Raw genomic sequence first — 22654 nt, 5'->3', positions numbered from 1 at the left:
TGTGAGGAAAAGCATACAATTAAGAAGAGTTATAAATATTAAAAGATTCTAAAGACTGTCTAAGTCCTTAAGTCATACTTATAGTAAGCTGGGAGAAAAACATTTCAGTTAAAAACATATTTTGAAGATTTTCTTTTTGAAGATTTTCTTTTCCTCCTAAAGGCAAAGACAATTTTGTACTTCACTGAATTAAAATCAAAGTATCCACATTAAAACTATGGTAACAGAAATAGGATTAAATAATGTGATACAATGAGAAACGAGTAGAAAATAAACCTAAAAATCATCTGGAAATGATCTTTAGCTTGAAATCAAATTTTGGTTTCTGCTCTACATGTTATGTTATACCCTATGACAAACAATATAAACATTAATTCTTGAAATTGAAGGTATGATATTAAAATCAGTGCAAGGCAAATTCTTTAAGAAATACAAACACAGAACAATTCTTTACCTCAGTGATGCATTAAAAAAAGAACACCCCAAAGCCCCCAAAATAAACAGTGACAGGAAGACCCTAAACAGAAGTCATTGTCAAAAGAATTCCTGCTGGGAAGGAAGTTTTAGGGGAGGGCCTCTCTGACTTTTTTTTGAGTAGCTGACAATAACCAGCTGGCCTAAACCAAACTGACTTTGTAGACTTTCTTTTGTCTCTTGTTTTGCAATGGAAGACATTTTTCCCATAGCCATGTGAGGGTTAAACATGGTTTTTATGCAGCACAATGTCACAATGAAGTTTCCCTGGTTGACACTTCTCTAAATAATAAAGGACTTCAATATTTTCAAATGACATTTTAAGCTTAAAGATAACATGGGCAAAAGTAATTTCAGTATGATTTTCTGTATTAATTTTCATTAACAGGCTATTGAACTTTTAGATAAGTAAGACATTCTTATTTTTTTTTTTTAAACATCACTCATATTTAGGGTAGAATATCACAAAGAATCTATATTTTTCAGATTTGTGCCTGAACAAAGTAACAGTTAATTTACTAGTTGGAATTGGTTCTCTACATACAGTATATGTACCACCTCCTTTAAATTTACTTATCTACCATTAGAGCAAAGTAGCTAGCAGAATCAAATCCAGATAATTTTTAAAGTGGTATATGCCCTAAGTCCTTTTTTGGAATTGGGGGTATGAGTTTTAAAAATAATTTTTACTGCAATATTATGTAGATCATTACAATCTACCTTTTATTTCCGTTGGGATTATGTAATATGAAAATCACAGGTGTTGTAACTCTCAATATTGTGATACATAGTATTTCTGTACTTTTTAGGTTTTAAAGAAAGAATGAAATACAACACAATACTAAATGGAAATTTACAAAAGAGACTCAGTGTTATGCAACTACGTGGATGAATTGCAGAGATACTATGGTGAATAAAAGAAGCTAGTTTCAAAAGAATATACTCTGTAGAGAGTATTCAACTGTGTGAGGATCAAGAACAGGCACAATTGATGATGATGATAAAGCAAAATGATGTGTATTTCTGAGCTGGGAGGAGAAGGGCTGAGAAGGAAGGGTCATGGGAAGACCTCTGAGATGCCAGGAATGTTCTATAATTTGTACAATTATTTGTAATAATTCCACTGTACACATAAGATCAATGCACTTTACTATGTGTATGTTGCATGTCAGTTAAAAATAAAGGTCCTTTCTTGTTTTAAAGGTCCCCAGTGCCCCTAACTAGCTCTCTTAGGATCTGTACCAGGCTCCAGAACTACTGAAGTCTGACACTTCCACAGGAGTGAGTTCTGAAGATTTCTTAAGACATTCTCCCAGAAATGGCAGCTAGGGATGGTGGCAGGGAAGGACCTATAATGACTTCACCTTTTGATTGTTCAGTGTTAAATCTTCGAGCTGACAGGGAGAGATGATAATTCTGAACAATTGCCTAATAACTGTCTCCTCAGGGAAATCACCTGTTAACATTACACAATCCAAAGCAAACTTTCTAACCAATGTGCCTTAGCCCACTAGTGTCTGAGACCAAAGTGACAGGTATGCCAAAATACAGGGTGCCATCTCCTGCCCAGAGCAGCTTCATCCACTCATACCCATGTGCCTTACAGTAGTACCATTTTCCGTGCATGTGATATGAAAAAATTACAAAGCACTGGCCTGACTCATTGTTTCTCAACAACAATAAAAAGACTTTTAGCCTAATACTACCACTAGCAAATGAAAGTGATATTGTATCCTTGAAGGATGATTTCCAAGCACAGTTGAAATGATCCCTTTTAAAGTCTAATGTTATACCATCTCACTCCAGTAAGATTGGCAGCCACTATGAAGTCAAACAACAAGAAGTGCTGGTGAGGATGTGGAGAAAAGGGTACACTTGTACATTGCTGGTGGGACTGCAAATTGGTGCGGCCAATTTGGAAAGCAGTATGGAGGTTCCCGGGAAAGCTGGGAATGGAACCACCATTTGACCCTGTTATTGCCCTTCTTGGACTATTCCCTGAAGACCTTAAAAGAGCATGCTACAGGGATACTGCCACATCGATGTTCATAGCAGCACAATTCACAATAGCTAGACTGTGGAACCAACCCAGATGCCCTTCAATAGATGAATGGATAAAAAAAAAATGTGGCATTTATACACCATGGAATATTACACAGCACTTAAAAACGACAAAATCATGGAATTTGCAGGGAAATGGAAGGCACTAGAGCAGATTATGCTTAGTGAAGCTAGCCAATCCCTAAAAAACAAATACCAAATGTCTTCTTTGATATAATGAGATCACCAAGTGATACTTCAAATAACACATTAAAATATATTAATAAAATTTTTTCAGTGCTCAAAACTCTCCCCACCCCTGACATGGGACAGCAGGCTCTAGACAAAAGTGCCTAAAATACAAGTCTTCCCAGTTTGCCCATCACACCAGTTGTTAAGAAAAAAGGTTAATCAACTTGTTTTCAGAATTTCTCCCTATGAAATCTTCCTGGACAGAATGGCAAATCCCAGGACTGTGGCTAAGTGTGGATGATGGACCAAAGCAGAGACCAGACCAGCTGGATACAAATCCCCAAACAGAGGATGCCCCAAGTCTTCCCACCGAGGCTCATCTGTCTGCCTGTGACTCACTGGTTGTATACAGAGAGCCACCTGGAGCCTCGAGGATGATTTATGTACAGAGTAAAAAGCTTTCTACATTCCAAACATCAAAATGGCTCTGTCATTCCCAACAGAGAAAAAAAGAGCCAAGTCAGAGTACATCCTTCCCCCTCTGATGAGCTTTTAGAGATGGGTCTTATCAGGAAAACAAGCTCAAAAGAAAAAAAAAAAAAAAAAAGTCATTCAAACAATGAGACCATGCCTAAATTACTTTCAGCAACCTAGATAATTCCTTTTTGAATTCACATATCTTGAGCCTGACCCTTCTACAGTTTCAACTGTAACTGTGCATGCCTCACCTCAAATAACGTTGCTGGGGTGGATTTGCTTCAGGTTTCAGTAAGGAGGGCCTAGGAAGAACGGTCACTGCTTATGGTGACTTTTTAGTCCTCATGACTAGTTTCCTGGCTCCTTTCAACCAGGAGCTGCTTCCTTCCTTTTTACGTAAACCAGTGCTTATGGTTGGGACTTTAGTCCCATCACCAGTTCCTTCTCTCCCTTGGTCCTCCAAGAGAAGTTGTTTGTCAACATGATAGCTTCTGTTCAGCTTCTCAAAGATGCACCCAGTGGTGGTCCTTGAACTTCCTGGATTCACTTTCTACCTGTAACGCTGTGGGGAGGGCACTGTTTACCCTTTCAGCACAAGTCACACAGACACTGTTCTTCAAGGACACCTGCCTGCCAGATGGCCACTAGGACAGGGGTAGGATGGCTAACACAGCCAGTTGCCCTTTGTTGACTGTGTAGATACTACATAGATAAGCATCTTCATTTTTGCACAAACTTAATCCAGTAACATAATTGCTTAAAAAATCAAACCATAAATAAATCTAAATGCTAAACAATTGTCAACTTTACCTATGACTCCTTGGAAGTTGACAAAGGAAAAACAAAACTCAGGCCAAATCAAGTCTCTTGACCACAGCTGGCAGAAATTAGCCAGGGAATGGTAGACACCACCAAGAACCTTGGCTCCTTCCTGCCTTGTGTTTTTGTGGGGAGTGTTGGAGTCTCTGCAGATGAAAATTGTGAATCACAAGATGAATGTCCTTCCTTCAAAGGTGGTGACTCAGAAATGTAACAAGGATGACAGCACTGGGTCAATTCATCTTTTTCAGGGTCTGTCCGCTTATCACACAGAGCTTTGCAGCATGTGGATCTGGGAGATCCAGGAAGAGTAAAGGGTAACGATCTGGGGCATATGGTGACCACAGACCCTTGCTCCCAGGGCCCTGAATAAAAAGTTTCCCATTCTAGGGGCAACTGAGATGGGTCATTCTACAAACTCAGGCTCACCTTCAGAGACTGGGGTAGGGGAGTGGGGAGGCAAGATCAGCTCAATGTCTTTTCTAGATTCATCTAGACTCCTCTGGAAGAATTGAATGACATTCTGTTAGGGTTTATTTGGTTAATCCCTTTGAAAAAATCCACTTTGAACATGTGTAAGCTAGAAAGAAAGTGACATATATGCCTTCATTGAAGTAATTCAAGTCAAAAGGCTGGTCCATCAAGTGTTGTCTGGATCCTGAAAGTTTTCTGGGCTTCTCTCTCTCTCAGTGCAACACACAGATAACAGATTCTGTCACTTGCTTTCACAATGACCCAGAACTCACAATTCCCCTAGCACTGCCCAGGTCATAAACTCAAATGGGGAGTTAAGGAAGCCTCCATGAAGAAGGTGACACCATAGGTCAGGTGCTGGATAGGCAGCTCATTATAGAGTCACACTGGTGCAAAAGGCCGAGCTGGCTGAATTAAGGTGAAAGTATAGAGTGTCCAGAAGGGCTCCTCCTATTCTGTGCTGGACACCAGGCAAAGGAGGCACCTGGCTGTGGTCCCCTGACAAGTGTCCAACAGATAGTCTGTAATTACTTGGATTTGAACTTGAGCAGAGAGGGAAGCTCCCAGAGAACTTGTTCTAGAATGTTCTTCAGGTTTCCTAGGAGATGGGGGCACAACACAAACAGCACATCTACACACAAAGAAAGAAGCCAGGAGGAGGCATCTCCTGCTCCACCTCAGTCCCCTGGTGCCTTCTAGAGCCGAGATGTTGTCAAAGCCCTGTCTTCTGACTGAATAAGTCTCCAGCAGAATCCAGGCTAGGCCACACTTATAAAAGAAGGACAGAAAACTCCTGTGTCTCTCTCTGAGAGGTTTCTCTCTACTTCAGGGAAGAAGGACTTCAACTTACAAGTGATGAGCTAGCAAGATGGGTTTCCAGTGAACAATAGAAGCTGCAGTTTACAGAACCAAATGGTTATTCTCTTCCTGACTAGAAAACAAGATGTAGAGTTGAAACTTGAATAAGACAAACTTTGGCCTCAATTGGAACCTCTGCAGTATACAAATTTTTTTTCATCCATTCACTCAAATGCTATTTACTGAGATGATTGTGGTCCAGGCACTGTGTTGCGCACCAGAGATGCTGAAATGAGAGCTGAAAGGGACTGACATCAGGCTTCCTCATTCTAGTGGGAAGTGATAAATCAAGTCAAAGAGCAAAGATTTGGAATCATTTGCACTTGGACACCTAGTGACATTTCAAAGTCAACTGTGCATACTTCAACTCATGGATTTATCCTGAAACTTTATCCACCTAATACCTTCCCCAACTCAACTGATGGCAACTCCATCCTTCCAGCTGCTTAGGTCAACAGCCCTGGGACGATCTTTGACTCCTCTCACCTTCCATCTAATCCTCAGCAAACCTCTTTGTCAGATTGGCTTCAAAATTCATTTAGAATTAACCCTCTCTTCACCTCTTTCTCCACCACCACCTGGAACAGAGCCACCAACTATCCTTCTCCTGGATTATTGTGCTAGCCCCCCAATTGATATGACTGCCTCTACTCTAGAGTTTACATGCATAATCATAACAATGTGCTAGGGTCCTTGTTTCTAAACAGGCCTCAGGGCCATGGTTTATAATCACTATTTCCTTCCTTCACTATATTTGAGTCCCTAAAAAGCCCATCTAATAGGCCTGGCAACATATGGTTTTTATCTTGCTAAAATGAAAATTTTCATTAACTCACAAAGAATTCCGACCAACGGAGGACAAATTTGAACTAGGTGCTGGAGGAATGAGTAACAATTATCAACCAGTAGGAAGGACTGGCTTTGTTTTCAACAGAGAGAATATGGGGAATTGCTTAAGAAGGGGATGGAAGATTGAAAAAGCAAAAGGGAATGTTGGGAAAACATAGTGCTGATAACCACAGGAATCAGAGCCCCCACTTTTGTAAGACTTGGGGAGCAAAGGAAACAGGTTAGAATAAAATAAACTGAGAAGGCCATAGGAGGGGGTCCTGAGCAGGTGAACCCAGAGCTCTGAGGGGAGGGTGCGTCTCCACTTCCCTCCCTGAGCAGGAGGAAGGAGTGTTGTGGTGAGGCAGGTCTAGGATGAGGGAGAGCCATGTTGTTGCCAGGGTGGAGAAGCGCTGCTGAGGGAGACAGCTCACAGGCAGGAAGAAACAGGTCTCTTGCTTCTCCTTCTGGCCTCAGGGGTCTCCCTATCTGCAGCACCTGACACAGAAGCCTCAGCAGGGTATATAATAGTGAATTCAGAGCTAAGAGACAGTAACATAATAATTAGATTGATTTTTTTTTTTGTCTAATCAATGCCACATATTTCCTTTGCTCCCCCAGTCCTACAGAATTGAGGGCTCTGATTCCCGTGGTTATGAGTACTATTGCTTTATCAATTTTCCCTTTTGATTTTTCAATCTTCCATCCCCTACTTAAACAATTCCACAGTTAACACTACAATGCAACCACACATTGTAGTTCATCAAGTCAGTGTCAAGAAGGACAAGATATGGCCTGGACATCTCCTATAGATCCTGCACTTCTGTTTGAAGAAAACCATGAATTTATGTTTCTTTGCATGAGGGGTGGCTGTATCATTAAGCGGAAATGTTCACTTATGATGTTTGTTTTGAGGTTAAGTAAGAAAAGAAGGGCCCATCCCAAGGCATCAACTTCTCCCCACTGCTCTGTGCCACGAGGGGGATTTTTCTAAAAGCAAAAATAACAAATTATTTTAAAAGCTTCATCACTTAACCAGAAATTCATTATATTTAACAAAAAGGTGCTTTATACCATAGAAGTCCCCACACCAGCACTACCTGAAGAATGGTCTGAGGGCTCATGTCAGTCTGCAAACTGTCTACAATGAGATATGAATGGAAAATGAGAGTAAATGGTTAGATGCATTTTGGACAATTAACATTGTCATGAAGTCCAAGCACATGACAAAGCATGTGAGTCCGCTCAAGTGTCATGAAACACTTGAGTTGAGTTGCAGGTGGCATGAGCCACTAACTAATGATCACATTACAACAAGTGATGTTTTAAGGTTTGTTTGGCAGTCTTTAGCCAAAAATGCGTAAAAATCTGAAAACTGAAAGTGTATATTTATTTTTCTAATTTGTTTCATTTACCTTGATTTTAATTGTTATCATACTTTCAAAATTTAAAGATTAACCTTATTATCTAACTTGGAGGAATAAAAATTTGCATTGTGTATCCTTAAGCCTGATTTATAGACTTGAAAACAATCCCCACTGGAAATATTTTGTCAAGAAATTAGATATATCAGCTTCAATCTGGAGTGTTAGTATAAGAGAGCTGAGAAGCTTATACATTATCCCTTGTAAATGGGACAGTTATCAACCTGAGCTAGCTAAAATAAAAGTTAAAAGAATCATACTCATTTATTATATTATAAACCTTAATACTGATAAAACAGTATTCATTCAAAAGCAGGTCTAAGTATTTAGTACAGAAAATCACCACTTACCTATCTTTTTACAATTTGGTTAGTTATAGCTGCAGAACTATAAAAGTTGAATTTAACAATGAGTCTCCATACTAAATGCCCTAGGCACATTTTCAATGATTAATGGGTACTGTCTTCATAATGCTTTTAGTTTTCCCTATGTTTGTTCCTATATTTTAAAATGCAATTTAATGTCTGTTGAATCTAATTAAAATTTGATATTATATTTTAGTTTGCTTTGCAATTTATTTTTTCTCATAATTTGGTGTTATGGTATTTTATAAAAATATTGACTCATGATGAATTGATAAAAATGCAAAATATGACCAACCAGTTATCACTGAGAGTTGAGAAGTGGCACTCTATATGTCTGTAAAGCCCCAGAGGCTTGGCTGGCTGTTGATATCTGGCTGAGCCCTCCCTCTTCATCCCTGGGACAAATATGGTGGGTCGGGATTCCATCCTTGACAGCACAGCCACTGATAGGGACCAGGGACTAGACCACAGCTGATGGGCTATGGGGCCTACTTACCTGGTTCCTAAGCCCTACAACTTTACCTGCTTTGGCTGGTCGCTTCCAGTTTCTGCAGAACACCAGAACAGCTGAGAATACAATACAGTTGCTTTTTCAGGGGCCTGAGGGTGGCAGGAGACACCACTGTTGGGGGTCAGGTACCCAGGAGAGGCAGGGGTTGGATATTGCTACAGCTATTCAAGGCCTTAGTGTCACAGGTAATAGAGGCCCTGAGGAGGACTGTGGGCTTATATATTTTGGGGTGTGGAAGAACAACACATCTCTTTTCTGTTCTTTCTCTTCTAAAAAGAGGTCCCTAAACCTTTGTCTTTAGTTCAGAAATCTCTTCTTCCAATGGCTTCCCTGGAAACTCATGGAAACCTTGATGGATTCTGCCTTGCCTTTCATGTTCCAGGTTACTCTCTTGCTTCCTTTTCCTGGATTTGTCTCATCTGCTATGCGTTGCTGAGCTGCTGGTCCCCAAGTTGCTGATCTAAGCTACAGGTCCAGATTTCCCTCACTGGTTTAAGTTCTTTGGGGCTTTAGAGCAAGATTAGCCTAGCATGGTGTATGCTAGATACTATTCAACAAACAATTTAGTCCTGGATTTAATCACTGTGCTGGGCTTTATGGGGCTTGAATAATACAGGCTAAATGTTAAGGCAAGGGCTGTGGCTGTAGCTCCGTGGTAGAGTGCCTGCCTAGCATGCATGAGGCACTGGGTTCAATTCTCAGCATCACATAAGAATAAATAAAATAAAGGCATTCTAATCATCTACAACTACAAAAAAATTTTAAAGTTAAGGAGGAAAAGGGTCATAATGCCTGTAACTTATTTGAAAAGTTTTTGGGGGGATGGTGCAAAAGGAAGATGCATTAATTAGGTGGGCTAATTTCAAAAGGTGGGAAATCCCCTAATAACACAGAGCATTTTGTAAACTATTTTTAAGATGCTTTCCTTTGATCCTGGGTATGGCAGGAGGGTGTGCAAGGGGTTTCCTCTCAATCTGTGATGTTTCCTCTCTTACATCCACACCCGTGGGTAGTGGTCTTCTTGGCCAGACATGCATTTCACCTGGGGGACATCAACCAGGCCTCACAACTTCCTGCCCCCAAAGCAGAGGGACTCATTCAAATGTCCCCATGACCAGTTCAACTGCCCACGCACAGGGAGGCTCTCTCTGGATCCCCAGAGTAGCATGGAACTGAGATATGACTGAGTGGGAAGAGTGGGAAGAACCCTGAATCAGGTGGGAAGACCTGCAACCTAGGGAGTCCCTGCGGGTCTGGCATTGCCCAGTTACCCCCAGGCAACTGCAGCCACCAGAACCCAGTGACACTCTAGAAAGGATCCGGAATGTGAGGGGCTGAGTCTCCACCATTAGCATTTCCTCCCACCATGAACCCATGACAAACTGTTTCCTTGCACAGGTGGTGGTGTAGAGGGGTTGGGAGGTTCAGCTCCTGCCCTGGATCTCTTCTTCTTAGGAAAGCAAACCCCACCTACCTGATTTTGTGCTTCCATCATTAGAGCCAATTCCTTCAAGTTTTCTGCTGTCTCCAAGTGCCCTCTACTGGCTACAGGAAATATATTCCCCCATGATTTTATAATTACAACCCTCCCCCCCAACACACACACCACCTCAATTCAATCCCTAATATGAGCCTTGCAATCAGTTCAGATAATTCAGATAGACTTTTCCTCTCCACCAACTTTTCCCTGGGTGGTATCCTATCTGGGTGGAGGCACTTGCTAGAGCTGTGGGGGAGGCTGTGTTATTTCCTTTGTACTGTTTGCAAGGCCCCCTGGGACATACCTGCCTGCCTACCTGCTCCTAGGCAATGTATGGAAGTGACTCCCACAGGGATCTGGGGCCAGGTACTTTGAGATCTTCTGGTACTTCCCTGTTGAGGCCCACCTCCTGCCATTTCTAACTTTCTCATTGCCCAATGTGGTCGCTGCCCCGTGATGGGTGAGAGTCTCCCATGGAGGAAGGTTTCTAGAACATTCTCACTTTCCCAGGCTCCCTGCAAAACTAGCTCATCTGTCCTTGGATCCTCAGACTCATCTGGGGCTTTTCCTATAACCTTAGACTCAGCTCATGGACAGGGATAGGTGAAGGGCTCTTACATCTGATGTAAGTGGAATCCTTCTCCTCCACAGCGAGGATTTCGGTCTGAGGAGTAGCAGGGCCCTGTTCAAGCTTTTTAAGCTTGGCTTTAATGTCAGGGGAGTTCTGGGCCAGAAAATATGTCATTAAGACATGACGGCCATCAGGGGTTTCTTGGTCGAGGTTTGTGTACTGTTGAAGGGCCTTGGTTAGTCTATCCAAGAATTCTGAAGGTGTTTCTTCCTTTTTTTGAATGACCTCCTGCACCTTTTGAAAGTTAACAGCCTTGCGGGTAGCCTTTTTCAGGCCTGCCAAGAGGCAGGATGCAAAAGGTCACAAGACTGTAAGCCTTCAGGGGTGTTATAATCCCATAGGGGATCCTGCTCTGGGACAGCATGAGGGCCTGTGGGGTGGTTGGGATTGGTCCTATGAGTTTCATCAGCATGGGCTTGGGCTAGCTCCCAGACCTGTTGCCTTTCCTCAGGGAGACGTGTATTGGCCAAGAGCATGTAGATGTCATGATGAGTGAGGCTCTATGCTTGCAGGACCCATTGAAACTCCTGAATGTAAGTGGTGGGGTCAGTGGTGAATGAGCCTAGCTTCCTCTCTAGCTGAGTAATGTCCCACATGGAGAACGGCACGTGGACTCTGATGACACCCTGAGGACCAGCTACCTCACGAAGGGGTGCGATTGTCTTGGGGGTGGGAAGGAGTCCCTTAGACCTGGTAACAGGAGGACTGAAAGAGGCAGGAGGCAGACAGGAAGGAGAGGGAGGGGAAGGGGGTGTCTTGGCAGAGGAGGAGTTGGAGCAGGCAGAAGAGGGCAGAGGGGAAGGGGATGAAAGGGAAGGCTGAGGATCCCTGGAATCAGGCAGAGGAAGAGGAGGGTATAGAGGGAGAGAAGGAGCAGATGGGGCTGGGGGATAAGGTGGGGGTTCATCTGCTGGGTCAAATGAGGAAGAATCTGCAAAGTCAGGAGTAGAAGTAGGGGAAGAGAGGGGTTTGCAAGCAAGGAGGACTTCAGAGGGGGAGCAGGAGGAGCAGAGAGCAGGGTGTTGTGGGAGAAGGCTAAAACCTTCAAAGCAGGAATCTCCCTCCACTTTTTCAGACACTGGCAGTAGTTAAAAAGGTCTCCAAGGAGGTTTGGATCTAAGGAGCCTTCTGGAGGCCAATGATTGCCATTCTCCAGTGGATATGTAGGCCAATCTTGGGTACAGAATTTGATTAAAAGTTTTGGCTTGATGTCTGGTGTGAGGGAGAGTGTGGCCAGATTTTTTATTAAACATTTGAGAGGTGAGGCTTCAGGTATAGACGAAGAGGCGCCCATAGTCACAGGGAGGGATGGAAAAGAGAAAGAGAGAAAGAGAGAATAAGCATAAGCAAGAAAGACAAAGGGAAAACCCGGGCTGGAACAGCTTCCAGGAAGCCCAGGGCGAACGGGAGTCAGGTGGGCGTCCCCAAAATGACCAGCCATCGCCAGGAACTACAGAGGGCACTACCTGGTCGTCACCAGTGAAGTGCGATCTGTGAGACCCAATGGGGTCTGAGCCATGGGCAACCTGACGTCAGGAAAGTTGTTGACCACAGCGGAAAAAGTCAGTAATGAAAACAGAACTCTGGGTCCAGCGGAACGGAGTTCCAGGCCGGGAGTTCAGTTTTCCCGCCCAAGCAGAAAGGCAGCTTCAGGCAGACCCAGTAGCCCAGCAGGAAATAGCAGCTCTAGCCCCCAGCTGTGGCAGCAGCAGCAGAGGAGGAAAAAAACCACAGAACCTCTCCTGCAAACTCAGAAGCCTCACGCCCCAAAGGGAAATGGATCACCAGAGGGTCCACTGCGACCAGTAAAGGTCTTAGTGGTGGGAATTCCCTCCCCCCAAGGAGCCTCTGGAGTGTGCCAGAGGATCAAAGGTCACAGTACCAGCTGTAGCTCCAAGGTCAAGGGGACCTTACCTATGGTCAAATCAGTGGTGAGTGCAGAAGCCACTCTTTTCTTCCCATATGTCAGAGAGGCTGTGTTCATTTTTTATATCCTTTTCTTCCTCTCTATGGTTTATATTGGATAATTTCTATTTATCTTCAAATTCACTGACTCTTCCCTCTGTCGTTTCAATTCTGCTAATGAGTCCATCCAGTGACTTCCTTTGTTTGCCTTTGTATTTCTAAATTCTCAGATTTCTACTTTTATCTCTCATGTCTTTGCTGAGATTTTCTATTTTAAACTTTGTTTCAAGAATGGTTGCAATTGCTCATTTGAGCCCTTTTATCATAGCTGCTTTAAGGACTTTGATAATTTTAACATCTGTGAAATTTCATCACCGGCATCTGTTGACTGTCTTTTCCAAGGACAATTTAAATGTTGATGGTTTTTTTTTTTTTTTTGTATGCTCAGTAATTTTGATTTTATATTCTGGACAATGTGAAAATTATATTATGAGACTGTAGCTTGTTTAAATCTTGTTAAAAAAATGCTATTTTTATTTTAGCAGGTTATCCACCTGGTCAGGTCCTGGTATCAAGGACCAACCCAACCTTATGGGCTCTGATGACAATGTCAGTTGTTTTCAAAGAGTTTATACTCCTTGTTGGCTCCATTTCAGGCTTCATCAATCACTCATTGGCCAGGCTGGGAACTGGATGGTGATCTCTCCATTACTTCAGTTCTCAAAGTCTTTGGTATGCTAGTTAGGACCAGATCTAAACATGTCTGGCTGCAGTGGAGTAGCGACAATAGGAAACCTTGGAGTTCATAAACACATGGAGGTCCCTTTCCTCCTCTTTAACCTCTCCAGTGCTTTATGTTCTTTGTGTTTTTTCCCTTTCAAGTCCTTCCCTTAGGAACTTGGGATTCTGGTTACTCTGGTCTGCTTCACACTGCCATATTTGGGGCCATGTTCAGGTCCTAGTGGTAGGAGAACATAGAGGAAAAAAAGCAATGAGTTCACTCTCTTGAGATGGCAATCCTTCTGATCAAATAGAAGATTTGCCCTTCCTCAGAATTTTGGTTCTGCCAGTTCCATTACTGACTGCTGCCACCACAGATGTGCTCTATCTAGAGAGTAGAGAAAGCTAAGAAAGGAAGAAAATCAGGAGCATTCATGCTCTCTCTCTGGGCATTAGTAGTCCCAAATTTCACTTCTTGAACCAAAATTCGGGGACTTCTCCCTGGAGCCCACTTGCAGTCTCCTGCTCTGCTATGTTCAAACCAGGAGGACACCAGAGCAGGCGAAATATAAACTCACTACTGGCTTGATGTACTTCTTTTTCTGGTCTTCTTCCCCAATCTCCTTGCTGCTCTTTTCCTTCCATTGTCTTCAAATAGCTGGTCTATGTAGTCTCTCCTAGAGCTATCATCAGCTGGAAGATGTGTGAACTGTGCTTACTCTTATCTTTCCTGGAACCAGAGTGCTCATGTTTTTAAAATATAGAAATTTCCCCCCCAAAATCCCAACTTCTTCTCAAAATCTCACAATGATGAGCCTGCTTTTCGGCAGGGTAACAGTATGGAGGCCAACGTTGGCATGCCCTCTCTCACAGAGCAACTTCACACGTTGTGTTATTTTGCCACCTTATGTTAGGGGAGATTGAAACTAATATTTCCAGAGGGAAGCTGGGTGGGTATCACTTGGGCTCAGCTGCATATTTGCCTCTTAGTTCATCAGAACTTTATGTTGCCAGTTCTTTCCTGCTTTCCCAGCCTCTAGTCCAGGTTAATTTCTCTGCACTCTGGCCTGAAACCTCTTCCACTGTGCTCTGCCCCTTGTGGAGTCTCTGCCTAGATCTCCCTCCACTTCTCTCTGCTTCCTTTTATGTTGGTTCTCTCACTCCTGCTCCTCACTCGGGACCAAGGCTTAACTCTGAGTGATTAAGTCCAGCTATGCCTGCTAGGACTCATCCTATGGTTGTCTCCCTGTCACCCATCTTTGAGAAAGGCACCAGTACAGACGTTGGGGCCTACCCTTGGCTTCTCAACCTACCAACCAAGTCTTGGCAGGCTCTGTTGGGACTCTAAAATATTGATGAAATATTGTCTCAAGATGTGCTGAAATTTTAAACCCCAGTCATTCATGGTATCATGTTCTTCTGTAAGAATGGGTAGCTTTTCTATTGTCTTAATTTTGTGTCCATTACCAGGACTCCGAAGATGCTTCTGATTTGGAAATTTTCCGGAAGGAAAAAGAGTTACTGACAAATGAAATAAGGCAAATCTAATTGAGTTCCAAGAACAATATCCTTTTCTATCTTTTTCTTCTTGTGGCTAATATGCAAATAGGAACAGGTACAATTAGCAGTTGTTCAAGTCATACCTGCCCAGACTCCCCTGGGCTGCAGCCAGAATAATTTCAACATGCTTGATCTAAGTCCCATTCCGGAAAAGATTCAATTGCTCTCCCTTCTTAGCTCACAGGGACCGTTTTGAGCCCTACACAGGCTCAGCAACACACACAGCAATGCATCCGTGTGCCAGGCACTGTGTTGATGTGGCTCGTACAGAGACACAGCCAAAAGGAGGAGTCGGAAGAGTTGGCAATTGAAATATAATGCAGCAAGAACTATGAAGGTAATGAGCAGAGGCAGGAGAAAGCAGAACAATAGGGCTGACTGGATGAAGAGGAAGCCAGCCAGTCTCTAAGGGTATCTTATCACCACAGTGGCTCATTGGAACCTGAGTGTCTGTGAAATTTCATACTCAGTAACTTACCTAACCAGAGAAATGGACCTTGGTTCTGCTCCTGCAGAAAACCAGAGCGCCCCCAAGTGGACATTTTAAAACCACTCCTCCAGGTGCCAACTTCTTTCTGTTGAGGCATCTCGCCCTGTACACATTGAACTAAGCAGGGTCCAGGCTCATCTCTTCTTGCCACCCAATCAGCTGAAATATTAAAATCAGACAATTCAGGACCTGAAACTATTTTCTAAGAATGAATTGTTTTCTTATTTTACTTTTGAACTTTTAATATGGCTACCAAAAGACTCCTGAGTTAGGAAAATCATCCAGTGAAACTGAATATAGAATAAGGATGACTGACATGTAAAATGCCTTTTGAAGAATTAAAACCAAGAGGGAGGAAAAAAAGTCCTCTTCAAGACAATTTGAAGACAACTTGGTAACTATGGTTACCTCTAATTAGTGAGCACCTTATGCTTTCTAGATTTGGTGAAGGAAAAGTGAAAGGAAAAACAATACCAAATAAGTAAAAATGCTAAGCTCCACCGAGTGCATGTAGTCTTGTATTCTGAACATAACAACAAGATCAAGTTGGCTAATATCAAATCAGCCTTCTCCATCTTCACCTTCACTTTCTCTGTCTCTCTCTGCACAACAGGGACTCATAAACTGAAATGGGGAGTTAAGGAAACCTCCATAAAGAAGGTGACACCAGAGGTCAGGTGCTGGATAGGCAGCTCATTATAGAGTCACACTGGTGCAAAAGGCCAAGCTGGCTGAATTAAGGTGAAAGTACAGAGTGTCCAGAAGGGCTCCTCCTATTCTGTGCTGGACACCAGGCAAAGGAGGCACCTGGCTGTGGTCCCCTGACAAGTGTCCAACAGACAGTCTGTAATTACTTGGATTTGAACTTGAGCAGAGAGGGAAGCTCCCAGAGAACGTGTTCTAGAATGTTCTTCAGGTTTCTAGGAGATGGGGGCACAACACAAACAGCATATCCACCCACAAAAAAGAAGCCAGGAGGAGGCATCTCCTGATCCACCTCAGTCCCTTGGCCCCTCCTAGAGCTGAGATGTTATCAAAGCCCTGTCATCTGACTGAATAAGTCTCTAGCAGAATCCAGGCTGGGCCACACTTATAAAAGAAGGACAGAAAACTCCTGTGTCTCTCTCTGAGAGGTTTCTCTCTACTTCGGGGAAGAAGGACTTCAACTTACAAGTGATGAACTAGTAAGATGGGTTTCCAGTGAACACTAGAAGCTGCAGTTTACAGAACCAAATGGTTATTCTCTTCCTGACTGGAAAACAAGTGTGGAGTTGCAACTTGAATAAGACAAACTTTGGCCTCAATTGAAACCTCTGCAGTATACAATTTTTTTTTCATCCATTCACTCAAATGCTATTTTCTGAGATGATTGTGGTCCAGACACTGTGCTGCGCACCAGAGATGCTGAAATGAGAGCTGAAAGGGACTGACATCAGGCTTCCTCATTCTAGTGGGAAGTGATGAAGTCAAAGCGCAAAGATTTGGAATCATTTGCACTTAGACACCTAGTGACATTTCAAATTCAACTGTGCATACTTCAACTCATGGATTTCTCCTGAAACTTTATCCACCTAATACCTTCCCCAACTCAACTGATGGCAACTCCATCCTTCCAGCTGCTTAGGTCAAAGCCCTGGGATGATCTTTGACTCCTCTCATCTTCCATCTAATCCTCAGCAAACCTCTTTGTCAGATTGGCTTCAAAATGCATTTAGAATTAACCCTCTCTTCACCTCTTTCTCCACCACCACCTGGAACAGAGCCACCAACTATCCTTCTCCTGGATTATTGTGCTAGCCCCCCAATTGATATGACTGCCTCTACTCTAGAGTTTATATGCATAATCATAGCAATGTGCTAGGGTCTTTGTTTCTAAACAGGCCTCAGGGCCATGGTTTATCATCACGGTTTCCTTCCGTCACTGCATTTTCCACCCTGGAAAGCCCATCTAATAGGCCTGGCCACATATGGTTTGGATCTTGCTAAAATGAAAATTTTCATTACTCTCACAAAGAATTCCGACCAATGGAGGACAAAGTTGAACTAAGTGCTGGAGGATTGAGTCACAATTATCAACCAGTAGGAAGGACTGGCTTCTTTTTTCAACAGAGAGAACATGGGGAATTGCTTAAGCAGGGGATTGAAGATTGAAAAAGCAAAAGGGAACGTTGGGAAAACATAGTGCTGATAACCACAGGAATCAGAGCCCCCACTTCTGTAAGACATGGGGAGCAAAGGAAACAGGTTAGAATAAAATAAACTGAGAAGGCCGTAGGAGGGGGTCCTGAGCAGCTGAACCCAGAGCTCTGAGGGGAGAGTGCGTCTCCACTTCCCTCCCTGAGCAGGAGGAAGGAGTGTTGTGGTGAGGCAGGTCTAGGATGAGGGAGAGCCATGTTGTTGCCAGGGTGGAGAAGCGCTGCTGAGGGAGACAGCTCACAGGCAGGAAGAAACAGGTCTCCTAGTTCTCCTTCTGCCCTCAGAAGTCTCCCTATCTGTAGGACCTGACACAGAAGCCTCAGCAGGGTATATAATGGTGAATTCAGAGCTAAGAGACAGTAACATAATAATTAGATTGATTTTTTTTGTCTAAACAATGCCACATATTTCCTTTGCTCCCCCAGTCCTACAGAATTGAGGGCTCTGATTCCCATGGTTTTCAGTACTATTGCTTTTTCAATTTTCCCTTTTGCTTTTTCAATCTTCCATCCCCTACTTAAACAATTCCACAGTTAACACTAGAATGCACCCACAGGTTCCAGTTCATCAAGTCAGGGTCAAGAAGGACAAGATGTGGCCTGGACATCTCCTATAGATCCTGCACTTCTGTTTGAAGAAAACCATGCATTTATGTTTCTTTGCATGAGGGGTGGCTGTATCATCAAGCGGAAATGTTCACTGATGTTGTTTCTTTTGAGGTTAAGTAAGAGAAGAAGGGCCCATCCCAAGGCATCAACTTCTCCCCACTGCTCTGTGCCACGAGGGGGATATTTCTAGAAGCAAAAATAACAAATTATGGTTCAAAGCTTCATCACTTCACCAGAAATTCATTATATTTAACAAAAAGGTGCTTTATACCATAGAAGTCCCCACACCAGCACTACCTGAAGAATGGTCTGAGGGCTTACGTCAGTCTGCAAACTGTCCACAATGAGATAAGAATGGAAATTGAGAATAAATGGTTAGATGCATTTTGGACAATTAACATTGTCCTGAAATCCAAGCACATGACCAAGCATGTGAGTGCGCTCAAGTGTCATGGAACACTTGGGTTGAGTTGCAGGTGGCATGAGCCACTAACTAATGATCACATCACAACAAGTGATGCTTTAAGGTTTGTTTGGCAATCTTTAGTTAAGAAAACCTCCATGAAGAAGGTGACACCAGAGGTCAGGTGCTGGATAGGCAGCTCATTATAGAGTCACAGTGGTGGAAAAGGCCGAGCTGGCTGAATTAAGGTGAAAGTACAGAGTGTCCAGAAGGGCTCCTCCTATTCTGTGCTGGACACCAGGCAAAGGAGGCACCTGGCTGGGGTCCCCTGACAAGTGTCCAACAGACAGCCTGTAATTACTTGGATTTGAACTTGAGCAGAGAGGGAAGCTCCCAGAGAACTTGTTCTAGAATGTTCTTCAGGTTTCCTAGGAGATGGGGGCACAACACAAACAGCATATCCACACACAAAGAAAGAAGCAAGGAGGAGGCATAACCTGATCCACCTCAGTCCCCTGGCGCCTCCTAGAGCTGAGATGTTGTCAAAGCCCTGTCTTCTGACTGAATAACTCTCCAGCAGAATCCAGGCTGGGCCACACTTATAAAAGAAGGACAGAAAACTCCTGTGTCTCTCTCTGAGAGGTTTCTCTCTATTCTGGGAAGAAGGACTTTAACTTACAAGTGATGAGCTAGTAAGATGGGTTTCCAATGAACACTAGAAGCTGCAGTTTACAGAACCAAATGGTTATTCTCTTCCTGACTAGAAAACAAGTGTGGAGTTGGAGCGTGAATAAGACAAACTTTGGCCTCAATTGGAACCTCTAGAGTATACAATTTTTTTTCCATCCATTCACTCAAATGCTATTTTCTGAGATGATTGTGTCCAGGCACTGTACTGGGCACCAGAGATGCTGAAATGAGAGCTGAAAGGGACTGACCTCAGGCTTCCTCATTCTAGTGGGAAGTGATAAATCAAGTCAAAGCGCAAAGATTTGGAATCATTTGCACTTGGACACCTAGTGACATTCAAAGTCAACTGTGCATACTTCAACTCATGGATTTCTCTTGAAACTTTATCCACCTAATACCTTCCCCAACTCAACTGATGGCAACTCCATCCTTCCAGCTGCTTAGGTCAAAAGCCCTGGGACGATCTTTGGCTCCTCTCACCTTCCATCTAATCCTCAGCAAAACTCTTTGTCAGATTGGCTTCAAAATGCATTTAGAATTTGCCCTCTCTTCACCTCTTTCTCCACCACCACCTGGAACAGAGCCACCAACTATCCATCTCCTGGATTATTGTGCTAGCCCCCCAATTGATATGACTGCCTCTACTCTAGAGTTTATATGCATAATTATAGCAATGTGCTAGGGTCTTTGTTACTAAACAGGCCTCAGGGCCATGGTTTATCATCACGGTTTCCTTCCGTCACTGCATTTTCGACCCTGGAAAGCCCATCTAATAGGCCTGGCCACATATGGTTTGGATCTTGCTAAAATGAAAATTTTCATTACTCTCACAAAGAATTCCGACCAACGGAGGTAAAAGTTGAACTAGGTGCTGGAGGAATGAGTCACAATTATCAACCAGTAGGAAGGACTGGCTCTTTTTCAACAGAGAATATGGGGAATTGCTTAAGAAGGGGATGGAAGATTGAAAAAGCAAAAGGAACGTTGGGAAAACATAGTGCTGATAACCACAGGAATCAGAGCCCCCACTTCTGTAAGACTTGGGGAGCAAAGGAAACAGGTTAGAATAAAATAAACTGAGAAGGCCGTAGGAGGGGGTCCTGAGCAGGTGAACCCAGAGCTCTGAGGGGAAGGTGCGTTTCCACTTCCCTCCCTGAGCAGGAGGAAGGAGTGTTGTGGTGAGGCAGGTCTAGGATGAGGGAGAGCCATGTTGTTGCCAGAGTGGAGAAGCGCTGCTGAGGGAGACAGCTCACAGGCAGGAAGGAACAGGTCTCCTGCTTCTCCTCCTGCCCTCAGGGGTCTCCCTAATGCAGCACCTGACACAGAAGCCTCAGCAGGGTATATAATGGTGAATTCAGAGCTAAGAGACAGTAACTTAATAATTAGATTGATTTTTTTTTGTCTAAACAATGCCACATATTTCCTTTGCTCCCCCAGTCCTACAGAATTGATGGCTCTGATTCTCGTGGTTTTCAGTACTATTGCTTTTTCAATTTTCCCTTTTGCTTTTTCAATCTTCCATCCCCTACTTAAACAATTCCACAGTTAACACTACAATGCACCCATAGGTTCTAGTTCATCAAGTCAGGATCAAGAAGGACAAGATGTGGCCTGGACATCTCCTATAGATCCTGCACCTCTGTTTGATGAAAACCATGCATTTATGTTTCTTTGCATGAGGGGTGGCAGTATCATCAAGCGGAAATGTTCACTGATGATGTTTGTTTTGAGGTTAAGTAAGAGAAGAAGGGCCCATCCCAAGGCATCAACTTCTCCCCACTGCTCTGTGCCACGAGGGGGATATTTCTAGAAGCAAAAATAACAAATTATGTTTAAAAGCTTCATCACTTCACCAGAAATTCATTATATTTAACAAAAAGGTGTTTTATACCATAAATGTTCCCACACCAGCACTACCTTAAGAATGGTCTGAGGGCTCATGTCAGTCTGCAAACTGTCCACAATGAGATAAGAATGGAAATCGAGAGTAAATAGTTAGATGCATTTTGAACAATTAACATTGTCATGAAGTCCAAGCACATGACCAAGCATGTGGGTCCGCTCAAGTGTCATGAAACACTTGGGTTGAGTTGCAGGTGGCATGAGCCACTAACTAATGATCACATTACAACAAGTGATGCTTTAAGGTTTGTTTGGCAATCTTTAGCCAAAAATGCCTAAAAATCTGAGCAACTGCAAGTGTATATTTATTTTTCTAATTTGTTTTATTTACCATGAATTTAATAGTTATCAAGCCTTTCAAAATTTAAAGCTTAACATTATTATCTAACTTGGAGGCATAAAAATTTGCATTGTGTAGCCTTCAGCCTGAATTATAGACTGGAAAACAAACCCCACTGGAAATTTTTTGTCAAGAAATTAGATATATGAGATTCAATCTGGAGTCTTAGTAAAAGAGAGCTCAGAAGCTTATACATTATCCCTTGTAAATGGGACACTTATCAACCTGAGCTAGCTGAAAAATAAATTAAAAGAAACATACTCATTTATTATATTATAAACCTTAATACTGATAAAACAGTATTCATTCAAAAGCGGGTCTCAGTGTTTAGTACAGAAAATCACCACTTACCTATCTTTTTACTATTTGGTTAGTTATAGCTGCAGATCTATGAAAGTTGAATTTAACAATGAGTCTCCATACTAAATGCCCTAGGCACATTTTCAATGATTAATGGGTACTGTCTTCATAATGCTTTTAGTTTTCCCTATGTTTGTTCCTATATTTTAAAATGCAATTTAATGTCTGTTAAATCCAATTAAAATTTGATATTATATTATAGTTTGCTTTGCATTTTATTTTTTCTCATAAATTAGTGTTATGGTATTTTATAAAAATATTGACTCATGATGAATTGATTAAAAATGCAAAATATGACCAACCAGTTATCACTGAGAGTTCAGAAGTGGCACTCTATATGTCTGTAAAGCCCCAGAGGTTTGGCTGGTTTTGATATCTGGCTGAGCCCTCCCTCTTCATCCCTGGGACAATTATGGTGTGTCGGGATTCCTTCCTTGACAGCACAGCCACTGACAGGGACCAGGGGCTAGACCACAGCTGATGGGCTACAGGGCCTACTTACCTGGTTCCTAAGCCCTGCAACTTTACCTGCTTTGGCTGGTCGGTTTCAGTTTCTGCAGAACATCAGAACAGCTGAGAATACAATACAGTTGCTTTTTCGGGGGCCTGAGGGTGGCAGGAGACACCACTGTTGGGGTTCAGGCACGCAGGAGAGGCAGGGGTTGAATATTGCTACAGCTATTCAAGGCCTTAGTGTCATAGGTAATAGAGGCCCTGAGGAGGACTGTGGGCTTATATATTTTCGGGTGTGGAAGAACAACACATCTCTTTTCTGTTCTTTCTCTTCTAAAAAGAGGTCCTTAAACCTTTGGCTGTAGTTCAGAAATCTCCTCTTCCAATGGCTTCCATGGAAACCTTGATGGATTCCGCCTTGCCTTTCATGTTTCAGGTTCCTCTCTTGCTTCCT

General features: G+C 42.9%; 1 protein-coding gene and 1 long non-coding RNA gene across 4 annotated transcripts in view; one reads left to right on the top strand and one right to left on the bottom strand.

The window, feature by feature from the left end:
- The window catches only part of LOC144364815 (trafficking kinesin-binding protein 1-like), a 101754-nt gene extending 85761 nt beyond the window's left edge, over positions 1-15993 (bottom strand). Inside the window, exons 1-2 of one of the 3 annotated variants that reach the window (XM_078037984.1) lie at positions 15237-15372; positions 12488-13436 (exon numbers count right to left, since the gene is read on the bottom strand). In XM_078037984.1, coding sequence (XP_077894110.1) covers positions 12488-12557 — 70 coding nt within the window. In that variant the 5' untranslated portion in view covers positions 12558-13436; positions 15237-15372. Of the gene's footprint in view, positions 1-12487; positions 14673-15236 lie in introns of those variants that run through there. The other 2 variants (XM_078037983.1, XM_078037985.1) reach the window with 2 other exon arrangements.
- On the top strand, positions 12182-17409 carry LOC144375018 (uncharacterized). Its single transcript, XR_013434281.1, has 2 exons — positions 12182-12504; positions 14669-17409. It is a non-coding gene; the product is annotated as an uncharacterized LOC144375018 (long non-coding RNA).
- The last annotated feature ends 5245 nt before the right edge of the window (positions 17410-22654 follow it).

The sequence above is a fragment of the Ictidomys tridecemlineatus genome, chromosome 2 (assembly GCF_052094955.1).
Source record: "Ictidomys tridecemlineatus isolate mIctTri1 chromosome 2, mIctTri1.hap1, whole genome shotgun sequence".
NCBI classification, from domain to species: domain Eukaryota; kingdom Metazoa; phylum Chordata; class Mammalia; order Rodentia; family Sciuridae; genus Ictidomys; species Ictidomys tridecemlineatus.
The sequence above is the reverse complement of the archived record's forward strand: the minus strand, read 5'-3'. Positions and strand labels throughout refer to the sequence as shown.